Here is a 13,476-nt window from a genome sequence, read left to right on the forward strand (position 1 = left end):
GCTCCTCCCCCTGCCCCTTCTTCCCTCCTACCTTTTCATTCAGGCACCTGCCTGCTCTTTGCTCACACCTGGACAAAGGGCTCAGGCCCGAAATGTTGGTTCGATATCTTTGCCTCCTATCGATGCTGCAAGACCTGCTGTTTCTCTAGTACTTTCATGCATCACTCTGCCATCACAGCACCTGCAGGCATTCCTGTTTAACTGCATGATGCAGGAGACAAGAGGGGTGGTGGAGACAAAACTGAGGAAGAGGGGTGGTGGAGACAAAGCTGGGCACCGTTGGTGGACAGTGAGGAGTTTGCCAGTGTGACACGGGTGGTGAAAACATCAACATTCATTGAATGTGCCCACAGAGACGACACTTCTCCCTCTCAGGACCCATGAGGTACCTGTTAAAATGCATCGGAGAAAACTGGAAACCTTCTGCCTCGTTGAGGAGGTGCTGCAGGCTTCACCCGCCGCCCTGTGGTGTTGACTGACATTTGCCACACAAGTGATGGATCGTGTGTTGACAAAGGTGGCCTCTCTTGGAGATTTCTTGATGTGCAACTCCTCTCCAATCATTCCATTCGATTCCAGCCTGAACTTCTTGCAGAGGAAGCCTATCGGAATCCTGCGTTCTGTCTTGAACTGCTGAATGAGCCTGTTGTGTGTCACCAGAAGCTGAAAGTTGGTGCTGTAGAAAACCTCATAGACAATGTAAATACTCCTGACTGAATTGATCCAAGGGACATCCTGGGAGACCTGCAGGAACCAAGGTTTTAGCAAGAACAGCGAGACTTCCTTGTTGATGTTTTTAACAATCAGTTTGATGGACTTCAACACTCCCTCATCAATAACCATCTCCTCGTGTTTCAAGTCTCCTTGGTATTTGATGCTGTGTTTGATTCTTTGTTCCATCATTTGGATGTTACTGCTGTCAGGGCTGGCCAGTATTCCGCTCAGCGGCCCCACAGGGTAGAGGGCTTTGGATTGGAAGAGGCGAGACCCCATGTCCTTGGACCTTTTCAGGACCACATTCAGCAGGTCATAATGTTCAGCATCTTCCAGGTAGGGGACAGGGATCACTTGCATTCCCAGGTACGCAGCACACACCTACAAAACAGGCAGAGCACGGGACAGACTGGCAACGATCATGGTTTGTCATGCGCTTTCTTTTTAAATACAATATAGTTTTGCGATAATTTAGGGGTCTCTCATGAGTATGTCCAAAACAATGAATGGAAAGTGTTGTAGAGCTGAGGGATCTAGGATGAGGTGACCGGGTACGTGGAGGCACATGACAGGAGAGGCCAAAACCAGCTTTGGTTCCTCAAGGGAAAATCTTGCTGGACTAACCTGTTGGAATTCTTTGAGGAAGTGACCAGCCGGCTGAATAAGGGAGATGCAGTAGATGTTGTGTATTTGGATTTTCAGGCCTTTCACATGAGGCTACTGAACAAGATAAGAGCCCAGAGTCTAACAGGAACTGTTCTAGTGTGGGGAGAGCATTGGCTGATTGGCAGGAAGCAGAGAGTTGGAATACAGGGATCATATTCTGGTCGGCTGCCTGTTGTTAGTGGTGTTCACAGGGGTCAGGGTTGGGATCATTTCTTTTCATGTTGTATATTAATGATTTGGATTATAGAATGAATGGCTTTGTAGCCAAAGTCTGCAGATGATACGAAGGAAGCTGGAGAAGCAGGAAGTGTGGAGGGAACAGGGAGGCAGCAGAAGGATTAGCCAGATCAGGAGATGGGTAGAGAAGTGGAAAATGTCAGAAATGTCGGAAAGTGGACGGTCGTGCACTTTGGTAGAGAAAAAAATAAATGGGCAGATTATTTTCTAAATGGGGAGAAAATTGAAAATCCCCAGATGCAAAGGGACCTGGGGTCCTCGTGAAGGGAAGCTTACAGGCTGAGTCGGTGGTGAAGAAGGCAAATGCAATGCTGAGTTCACTTCAAGTGGAATAGAATCTAAGAGCAGGGATGTGATGTTGAGGGTTTATAAGGCCCTGGTGGGACCTCACGTGGAGATTGTGGGCAGCTTTGGGCTCCTCGTTTAAGAAAAGATGTGCTGATGTTGGAGATGGTTCAGAGGATGAACACAGGAATGATTCCGGGAATGAAAGGGTTATCATATGAGGAGTGTCAGGTTTTACATTTTAATTTTAAATTTAGACATACAGCACGGTAACAGGCCATTTCGGCCCACGAGTCCAAGCCGTCCAATTTACACCCTATTAACTTTCACCCCTGGTACGTTTTGAAGAGTGGGAGGAAACCCACGCAGACACGGGGAGAAGGTACAAACTCCTTACAAATTTAGACATACAGCTCAGTCAACGAACCCGTGTCACCCAAATACTCCAATTAACCTACATCTCCCATACATTTTTAAAGGGTGGGAGGAAACTGAAGCCCATGGAGAAAACCCACACAGACCCGGGGAGAACATACAAACTCCCCAGCAGGTTTGAACCCAGGTCACTGGCACTGTAAACTATGCTGTCCCTTTGGCGAATTAGAGAGTGGGGGAGGGGAGGGGGTAATCTTATGGAACATTTCAGATGTTGAAAGGCATAGACAGAGTAGAGGTAGAAAGGTATTTCCTGTGATGGAAGAGTCCAGAACAAGTGGACACAACTTCAGGATTGAAGGGCGTCCACTTAGAACAGAGAGTTGGAGGAATTTCTTTAGCCAGAGGGTGGTGAATCTGTGGAAGTGGTTGCCACAGGTGGTTGTGGAGGCCAAGTCTAGAAAACAATCTGAGGTCCCACCTGCGTTGACTGACCCCTGGTGTGACCAGGGAGATTCCATGTGGGTCCCCCTCATGACTGCAGAATCATCAGGTCTATGCATAATACAGGAGTAGTTGGGCCTCATCGGCATCAATTATGAGTTGCTTTACAGAGAGGAGGTTGGGCGGAGGGTAAAATAGTGCGGGAACTACAATCTGAGTCTTAACATGGACAAGACAAAGGAGATGGTTGTGGAGTGAAGGAGGATGAAGGTCACCCCCTCCCCACTGCACATCGATGGTTCCATCGTGGAGAGAGTGGGGAGCATCAAGTGCCTTGGTGTGCGTACAGGGACAATCTATCCTGGACCCACAACACCTCGTTATTAGTCAGGAAGTACCAGTAATGCCTACACTTCCTCAGGAGATATTGAGAACATTTAAGGTTCGTGATTAGCCAAGGCATCAGAAGTTATGGGGAGGCCGGGCAGTGGGGCTGAGTGGGGAAAATGGATCAGCTCATGATTGAATGGCAGGGAGACTCGATGTGCTGAATGGTCTCTTTCTGCTCCTATGTCTTATGGTCTTAGACTACAGGTACAGAGTACATTGAAAGTGGAGTCATAGTTAAATAGGGTGGTCAGAAGGCACATTGGCCTTCATCAGGCAGAGTACTGAGTGTAGAAGTTGGGTAACGGGGGCGGGGGGGGGTCACATTGCAGTTGGACCAGACGTCGGCGAGGCCCCATTTGGAGCACTGTGTTCCATTTTGGTCACTGTGCTACAGGAGATATGTTGTCGAGCTGGAGAGGGAGCAGAGAAGGTTAATGAGGATGTGGCCAGGACCTGGGGGCCTGAGCTACAGGGAAGTGGAGCAGGCCGGGGCTTTATTCCCTGGAGGGGCAGGAGGATGAGGGGTGAACAGAATCATGAGGGGAATAGATCAGGTGAACGCAGAGAGTCTTATCCCCGAGCAGGGGAATCAGTAACCAGAGGACATGGGCTTAAGGTGGTGGGGGGGAGAAAGGATGTAACAGGAGCCTGAGTGGTAATGTTGTTACACAGAGGGTAGTGGGTGTGTGGAACGGGCACCAGAGGAGGGGGGTGGAGGCAGGGATTGTTGCAATGTTTAAGATAAACGTACAAATTCATGGATAGGATGGCAGTGATTCTCAACCTTTTTCTCCCACTCACATACACCTTAAGCAATCCCTTACTAATCACGGAGCACCGACACCTAGGGATTACTTAAGGTGGGATGTGAGTTTAGGGGGGCAGTTTGAAAACCACTGGTTTAGATTTGGGCCAACACAGGCAGGGAGCAGTCAAAGCTCACTGTGCATGTTGTTATCAATGACTTGGGAGGAAGAGGTGCTGTGTATAGGGGTTAGGGAGATGGGAATGAGACTGTGGAGTAGCACCACAAAGGTTCATAAGACAGAGGAGCATAAATAGGCCATTCAACCCATTGAGTCTGCCCCACAATTTAACTGCTATTATTTTTTTTAAGTTTACATATACAGGACAATTTGGCTCTACGAGTCTGTGCTGCCCTCATTACACCAAATTGACCTACACCCCTCTGGTACATTTTGAAGGGGGGAAGGAACCAAAGCCCTGGAGAAAACCCACACAGACACGAGGAGAATGTACCAACTCCTTACAGACAGTGCGGGATTCGGTCCCGATCGTTGGCACTGTAAAGGCTTGACGCTAACCGCAAGACTAACCATGCCGCCCAAGCTGATCCATTTCCCTACTCAGCCCCCATGCCCGGCCTTCTCCCCATAACCTTTGATGCCCTGGCTAATCAAGAACCTATCAATCTCTGTCTTAAATACACCCAATGACCTGGCATCCGCAACCACCTGTGGCCACAAATTCCACAGATTCACCGGCATCTTTGTTCTAAGTAAACGCCCTTCAATCCTGAAGTTGTTCTCTCTTGTCCTAGACAGGCAAGGCAGGGACAACAGGCCGGTGAGTTTGACGTCAGTGGTGGGAACATCGCTGAGGGACGGATCTCCCGACGTTTGGAGGGTCAGGGTCTGTCGAGGTCGCCAGGGTGGATTTGTGCGAGGCAGGTTGTGTCTCACAGATCAGATAGAGCATTTCAAGGGATGAACAAGAGGGTGGGGCAGTAGATGTGGGCTTTATCAAGGCCTTTGACAAGGTCCCACAAGGATATACAAGTATTTAGATTGTCAAAGACTGATAAGGGGTAGTCAACATGGCTTTGTGGTCATGTTTAACCAATCTTATAGAGTTTTTTGATGAGGTTACCAGGAAAGTTGATGAAGGAAAAGCTGTTGTCTTCATGGACTTTCATCCGGAAGGTTGAGATGCTGGGTATTCATGGTGAAGTAGTGAACTGGATTCAACCATGATTGGACGGGATAAGCCTGAGTGTGGTGGTGGATGGTTGCTTCTCAGACTGGAGGCCTGTGACGAGTGCTGTGCCTCAGGAATCTGTGCTGGGCCCATTGTTGTTTGTTGTCTAAGTCAGTGATCTGGATGATAATGTGGGAAATTAGAACATCAAGTTTGCAGATTGGAGGCGTTGTAAACAGTGAGGAAAGTTTTCAAAGCTTGCAGAAGGATTTGGACCAACTGGGGAGGAAACCAGGGTGTTAGGGTTGACAAAGAGAAAAATAGAAAAAAGTCAAAGATACTGTGCAACAAAGATTACAAAAAGGGCAGGCAAGTGAAAAGACGAGGTAAGTTGCAGTAAAACAGAAATACAGCAAAATCAGTAACAGATACTGATTAGAGGGGACTGTACCTAAATGCATGGAGCATTACGAAGAAAGTAGATGACCTTGTAGTACAACTACAGACTGAAAGATATGACATTGTGGTCAGCACCGAGAAATGGTGGAATGACGAGTGTGATTGGGAGCAGAATGTCCATGGGTACACAGTGGAAGGATAAGCAGGTCAGGAGAGGGGATGGGGTGGCCCTGATGGGAAGCAATGATATTAAATCACTTGAAAGAAGGGACAAAGGGTCAGATGTGGTAGAATCTTTAGGGGTTGAGTTAAGAAATGGCCAGGGTAAAAGGACCCTGTTAGCAGTTATAGACAGGCCCCCAAACAGCGGCTGGGAAGTGGACCACAAGTTACAGCTGGAAATAGAAAAACTGCATCAGAAGGAAATGTAAAAATAATTATGGGGGATTTTAACGTGAAAGGGATTTGGGAAAGTCAGGAAGGTTCTGGATCTCAGGAGACAGAGATTGTAGGATGCCTACGGGATGGCTTATTGGAGCAGGTTGTTGATCAGCCCACCAGGGGATCGGCGGATTTGGATTGGGGGACATGCAATAAATCTGAGGTGATTGGGGAATTAAAGGTAATGGGACCCTTAGGGAGTAGTGATCATAACATGACAGAGTTCAGTTTCAAATCTGAAAAGGAGAAGCTGATATCAGGTGTGTCAATATTTCAGTGGAACAAAGGGAATTACAGTGGGATGAGAGAGGAACTGGCCCAAGTTGGCTGGAAAAGTCAGTGAGATGGAGGGATGGCAGAACAGAATTGGAGGATGTTTCTACAAGAAATAAAGAAAGTGCAGGATAGAAATATTCCAAGAGAAAGGAATATTATGAATGGAAAAATGGCACAAATGTGGGTAACGAGAGGGGTTTACGGCCAAAATAAAAGCAAAAGGGAGTGCAGACAAGGAAGCAAAAATAGTGGGAAAACAGGACTGGGAAACTTTCAGAAAGAGACAAAAAGTCATTAGGAAAGAAAAGATGAATTATGAAAGGAAATTGGCAAATAACATACAAAAGGATAAGAGTTAATTTAAATGTATGAAGAGTAAAAGAGAGACGGGTCGATATGGGGCCAATTGCAAATGATGCTGGAGAAATTATAATGGGAAATGGAGAGATGGCAGAGGAACTGAATGAGGATTTGGCGCCAGTCTTCACTGAGAAAGACAATAGCCATATTCCTGATAGTCTCTGGGAATAGAATTACGTCCAGTCAGGAGAGATGGTGCTTAGTCAGCTGAATGGACTAAAGGTAGATATGTCTCCGGGACCGGATGAGGGGCGTCCACAGGTTCTGAAGGAGGCAGCTTTGGAGATTGTGGAGGCTTTGGAAATGATTTTCCAGAAATCAATAGACGCAGGCAATGGTTCCCAAAGATTGGAAGGTCGCAAATGTAGTTCCGCTGTTTAAGAAAGCAGGGGGGAAGAATAAAGGAAACTACAGGCCTATTAGTCTGACGTCAGTGTTTGGAAAGTTATTGGAGTCGATCTTCAAGGACGAGGTTATGAAATACCTCGAGGTCCATGACATGATAGGTCCAAGCCAGCATGGGTTCATGAAGGGAAGAGCCCGCCTGACCAACCTAATGGAATTTTTTGAGGAAATCTCAAGTAGGATGGACAAGGAAGAGGCTGTGGATGTTGTGTATTTGGATTTTCAAAAGGTCTTCAATAAGGTGCCATATAATGAGATGAGCCCATAGAATTCCAGGAACGATATTAGACTGGGTGGAGGAAGCAAACGGTGGGATAAAGGGGTCCTGTCTTGGTTGGTTGCCGGTGACTAGTGGTGTCTGCAGGGGATGGTGTTGGGGCCATTTCTTTTTACAATGTATATCGATAATTTAGATTATGGAGTGAATGGTTTTATGGCCAAGTTTGCAGATGACACCAAGATGGGGGTTGGAGTAGGATGTGTTGAAGAAACCAAAAGGTTGCAGAGAGACTTGGACAGTTTAGGCGAGTGAGATCCAATGCTGAGAAATGTATTGTTGGACATTTTGGAAGAGGAAATAAACAGGCAGATTATTATTTGAATGGGAAGAAAATTCAAAATTTGGAAGTGCCAAGGGACTTGGGGTCCTCATGCAGGATACCCTAAAGGTTACCCACCAGGATCGGCAGTAAAGAAAGCGAATGCTACATTGATCTTCATTTCAAGGGGAACAGAGTATAAGAGTAAAGAAGTATTGACGAGGCCCTGTGGGGCACAGGTGAGACCTCATTTGGAGAACTGTCTGCAGTTTTGGGCCCCTTATCCTAGAAGGGATGTACTGATGTTGGAGAGAGTCCAGAGAAGATTTACCAGGATGATTCCTGAATGCAGGGGCTAACGTATGAGGAGTGTTTATTGGTTCCTGGACTGTATTTATTGGAGTCTAGGAAAATGAGAGGGGATCTCATTGAAACATTTCAAATGCTGAAAGGATTGGATAGAGTTAATATGAATAAGATGTTTCCCTTGGTGGGTGAGTCCAGGACAAGGGGGCACAGAATTAGAAGGTACCCATTTAAAACAGAGATGAGGAGAAATTGCTTTAGCCAGAGGGTCGTGGATTTGTGGAATCCCTTGCCACATTCAGCTATGGAGGCGCAATTATTGAGGGAGATTGACAGGTGTCTAATTAGTCAAGGTATCAAGGGACATGGGGAAAAGGCCAGAAATTGGAACTAGATGTGAGAATAGTTCAGCTCATGGTGGAATGGCAGAGCAGGCTCGATGGGCTGAATGGCCTACTTCTGTTCCTTTATCTTATAATTTTGTTTTGATCTGGATGATAATGTGATAAATTGGATCAGCAATTTTGCAGATGACACTAAGATTGGAGGGGTTGTGGACAGTGAGGAAGGATTTCAAAGCTTGCAGGGGGATCTGGACCAACTGGAAAAATGGCAGATGGAATTTAATGCAGACAAGGGTGAGGTGTTGCATTTTGGAAGGGCAAACCAAGAAAGAATGTACACGGTAAATGGCCGGGCACTGAGGAATGTGGTAGAACAGATGGATCTGGGAACCGAGAAAGAAAAGAGTTAACAGCTAGTGATAGTGTAGCTAGGTTTTGCAGCGTTCTAATAAGGTGGGCATGGAAATTCAAAAGGTCCAATTAGCATGACGACCAACTGTAGGAATTTACTCTGAACCAATCAAACAAGCAGGTCTGATAAGAGGCTGTCAATCATCTGTAGCTATGGCATTTGTACTTGGTCGGAATTGGATTGGGTAAGAATGTATTGTGTGAACTTTTGATTGGGCCAAATGTAACCCGACCATGTTTGAACAAGACAAAGGGAAAGTTTGAAACATATGATCAGACTCTGCCAGCGTTCATAGAGAGAGCATCTTTGTGAGACTCTGTGCAGATAACTCAGAATTCTGCCGAATAAAAAGTCTGACAAAGACGAAAGTTTCGGTATCGTCATTTCATGGAGTCCACCGAGAGAACTGGAATCCACAGAAATACATATACATAATTCCCTGAAAGTGGTGTCACAGGTGGACAGGGTTGTAAAGAGAGCTTTTGGCATATTGCTCTTCATACATCAAAGTATAGAGTACAGGAGTTGGGATGTTAAGGTAAAGTTGCACAAAACTTTGGTGAGGCCAAATTTGGAATATTTGTGTGCAGTTTTGGTCACCAAACTACAGGAAGGATATCAATAAGATAGAAAGAGTGCAGAGAAGATTTACTACGATGTTGCCCAGACTTCAGGAACTGAGTTACAGGGAAAGGTTAAATAGGTTAGGACTTTATTCCCTGGAGCCTAGAAGAATGAGAGGAGATTTGATTGAGGTATTTAAAATTATGAGGGGATGAACAGAGTAAATGTAGGTTGGCTTTTTTCACTGAGGGGGAGATGAGATACAAACCTGAGGACCTGGGTTAAGGGTGAAAGGGGAAAACTTTAGAGGGAACGTGAGGGAGAATGTCTTCACACAGAGAGTGGTGGGGGTGTGGAATGAGCTGCCAGCTGAAGTGGTGAATCCAGGCTCAATTTTAACATTTCATAAGATCCTGGATAGGTAACTGGATAGGAGAGGTATGGAGGCTATGGACTGGGTGTAGGTCAGCGGGACTAGGCAGAAAAATAGTTTAGCACAGACTAGAAAGGCCGAAAGGATCTGTTTCTGTGTTGTAGTTTTCTAAGGTTCTATAGATCAGTATGTGCAATTACAATGTTGTGGCCATTACAGGGACTTGGCTGGCACAAGGACAGGATTAGCCATGCAGGTTTAGATAGTTTAACAGGGAAAGGTTGCAGGATAAAATGGGGGGGGGGGGGTTTGTCTAGCATAAATGGTCAGGGATAGTAACAGTTGCAGAAAGGGAGGATATTGTGGAGGAAGTGTCTACTGAGTCAGTGTGGGAGGAAGTCAGAAATAAGAAGGGAGCTGTCACTGAGCTGGGAGTTGTCTATAGGTCTCCAAATAACCCTCAGGACCCCATGGAGCAGATCAGCAGGCAGATTTTGGAATGTGTGGAAATAACAGGGTTATGGTTATGGGAGACTTCAATTTCCCCAATATTGACTGGCACCTCCTGAGTCCAAGAGGGATGGATGGAGCTGAATTTGTCAGAAGTGTCCAAGAAAGATTCCTGACACAATGTGTGGACTGGCCGACAAGAGGAGAGCTCAGACTGGATCTGGTTCTGGGGAATAAACCGGGTCAAGTGCCAACCTCTTGGTGGGGGGAGCATTTCGGTGACAGTGACCACAATTCCCTGACTTTTACTATAGCTATGGAAAAGGATAAAAGCAGAGAAAATGGGAAGTGTTTCATTGGGGAAGGGCTAATTATGATGGGATGAGGCAGGAACTAGTGAGTGCAATTTAGAAACAAATATTCAAGGGAAAAACAACAGAACTAATGTGGAGGAAGTTTAGGGACCACTTGTGCAGGGATCAGGATAGGTTTGTCCCACTGAGACCAGGAAAAGATGGTCAGAAAAGGGAACCGTGGTTGACAAAACAGGTTAGGTAGCTGGTCAGGAGGAAGACGGAAGTCTATATTAGACTGAGGAAGTGAAAAACAGGAAGGGCTCATGAGAATTATATGGTAGCCCAGAAGGAACTTAGAATGGACAGGAGAGTTCAAAGGGGGCATGAGAGAGCCTTGGAAGTAGGATTAAGGAGAACCCCAAGGCATTTTATGTTTACATGAAGAACAGGATAATGACAGGATAAAGGAGGCAACATGTGCCTGGAGGCAGAAGAGGTTGGGGAGGTCCAAAATGAATATTTTGCTTCAGTATTCCCAAAGGACCTTGGATCAGGGTGAGGTCAGAATAGGACAGATATGTGTCCTGGACAATGTGGAGATTAAGAAAGAGGAAGTTCTGGATCTTCTTAAAAACATTAGTATTAAATAAATCCCGGGGTCAGATGAGAGTCCCCAGGTGGCTATGGGGAGGGAGGGAAGAGGTAGCTGAGGCTTTATCAATGATCCTTGCATCCTCCTTGGCCCCAGGGGAGATTCCGGAGGAATGGAGAACAGCAAATATAGTCCAGATAATAGGGAGAATCCTGGGAATTACAGACCGGTGAGTCTTACATCAATGGGGTGTAAACTAATGGGGAGGATTCTTAAGGACAGGATCTATGAGCATTTGGAGACATCCAGTCTACTCAAGGATAATCAACAGGACTTTGTGAAGGGAAGGTCGTGCCTCATGAGTCTAACTGAGTTTTTTGAGGAGGTAACAAAATAAATTGATGAGGGTAAGATGGCAAATGTGGATTTTAGCAAAAAACAGAATCATAGAAAATAGGTGTAGGAGGAGGCCATTTGGCCCTTCGAGCCTATACCACCATTCATTATGATCATGGCTGATCAGTACCCAGTTCCTGCCTTCTCCCCATACCCTCTAATCCAACCTACATTTAAATATTGACAAGGAGGCGGCCACAACTTCCTGTGGCAAAGAATTTACACATTTACACACATTTACCGCTCTCTGAGAGAAGACATTTTTCTTCATCTCAGTCTTAAAAAAATTGTATTGTTGAATTTTTTGAGGAGGTGACTAGGAAGGTTGATGAGGGTTGAGTAGTAGAGTAGTCTAAATGGATTTCAGTAAGGCTTTCGATAAGGTTCCACAAGGAAGGTTGGTGAGGAAGGTTCAGACACTAGGGATTAATGTTGAGACAGTCAGATGGATTCAATGGTGGCTAGAAGATAGGCACCAGAGAGTCAGGATGGAGGCCGGTGACGAGCAGTGTGCCTCAAGTATCGGTGTTGGGTCCCTTGTTGTTTGTCATTTACATTAATGATCTGGATGATGGGGTGGTAAATTGGGTGAGTAAATATGCGGATGATACAAAAATAGGGGGAGTTGTGGATAATTAAGATAGTTTTCAGGGACTGCAGAAGGATTTGGACTGTTTAGAAGAGTGGGCTGAAAGGTGGTAGATGGTGTTTAATGTAGATAAGTGTGAAGTCCTTCATTTTGGAAAGAATAACCAAAACAGGACACCTGCAGTGAAGGGGGGGGGGGCATTGAGGAATGCAGAGGAACAGAGAGATCTTGGAATAACAGTTTATAGTTCTTTGAAAGTGGATTCTTGTGCAGATAGGGTGGTGAAGAAAGCTTTTGGTTGCCTGGCCTTTATAAATCATAGCATAGAATTTAGGAGCTGGGAGGTGATGTTGAGACTGTTTAAGGCATTGATGAGGCCAAGTTTGGAATATTGTCGGCAGTTCTGGTCTCCAAATTATAGGAAGGACATCAATAAGGTAGAGAGGGGGCAGAGAAGATTTACTAAAATGTTGCCTGGATTGCAGTATCTAGAATACGGAGAAAGATTGAGTAGACTGGGACTTTATTCTTTGGAGTGGAGAAGGTTGAGGGGAAATTTGATAGAGGTATTTAAAATTATGCGGGGGATAAATAGAGTAGATGTGAATAGGCTCTTCCCCTTGAGGGTAGATGAGATTGGAACTAGGGGTCATAGGTTGAGGGTTGGGGGCAAAAGTTTAGAAGCAACTTGAGGGGAAACTTCTTCACTCAGAGAGCGTTGGCTGAGTGCAATGACCTTCCGCAAGAGGTGGTTGCAGCAAGGTCAATTTTGTCATTTAAGAGGAGGTTGGATAGGTGCATAGATGTGAGGCGGTTGGAGGGTTATGGGCAAGGGAGTGGGTAGGTGGGACTAGTGGAGTTCTCTTAAATTGATGCAGACTAGAGAACCCGATATGGCCTGTTTCCGTACTGTAATTGTTATATGGTTATTTCTCAAGGTCCCCCATGAGAAATTCGTTCAGAAAGTCATAAGGCATGGGATCAGTGGAACCTTGGCTGCATGAATTCAGATTTGGCTTGCCTGTAGAAGGCAGAGAGTAGTGGCGGAAGGAAAGTATTCTGTCTGGAGGTCGGTGAGTAGTGGGGTTTTGCATGGATCTGTTTTGGGACCCCTGCCCTTTGTGATTTTTATAAATGACCTGCATAAAGAAGTGAAAGGATGGATCAATAAGTTTGTGGATGATATGAAGGTAGGAGGCATTGTTGATAGTGTTGAAGGGTATCATAGGTTACAACATGATATCAACAGGATGCAGGCAGATGGGGTTCAATCTGGATAAGTGTGAGGTGATGCATTTTGGAAGGACAAACCTGAAGGCTGAGTACAGGGTTAATGGTCAGTTAACCATATAACCACAGAACAGGCCAGTTTGGCCCTACTAGTCCATGCTGTAACAAATCCCCACCTTCCTAGTCCCACTGACCAGCACCCGGTCCATAGCCCTCCAGACCTCTCCTATCCATGTAACTAGCTAGTTACTGAAGAGTGTGGAAGAACAGACTTCCATACATCTCCCAAGGTTGATAGGATAGTTAAGAAGGCCTATGGGATGCTGGGCTTCAGTAATAGGGGGATTGAATTCAGAGCAGTGAGGTCATGTTGCAACTCTACAAATCTCGGTGTTCTGTTCTGGTCACCTCATTCCAGGAAGGGTGAAGAGGGTGCAAAGGAGATTTACAGGACA

At 45.7% G+C, this 13,476-nt stretch overlaps 1 protein-coding gene across 3 annotated transcripts in view; it reads right to left on the reverse strand.

Annotated features, from left to right (window-relative positions):
• LOC138739701 (uncharacterized) overlaps positions 1-13,476 on the reverse strand; it is a 45,602-nt gene that overhangs the window by 31,135 nt on the left and 991 nt on the right. For all 3 annotated transcript variants that reach the window (XM_069892283.1, XM_069892284.1, XM_069892282.1), the window contains exon 2: positions 390-1,095. In XM_069892283.1, the coding sequence (XP_069748384.1) occupies positions 390-1,095 (706 nt within the window). The remainder of the gene's footprint in view (positions 1-389; positions 1,096-13,476) is intronic.

The sequence above is a fragment of the Narcine bancroftii genome, chromosome 7, assembly GCF_036971445.1.
Source record: "Narcine bancroftii isolate sNarBan1 chromosome 7, sNarBan1.hap1, whole genome shotgun sequence".
NCBI lineage: Eukaryota > Metazoa > Chordata > Chondrichthyes > Torpediniformes > Narcinidae > Narcine > Narcine bancroftii.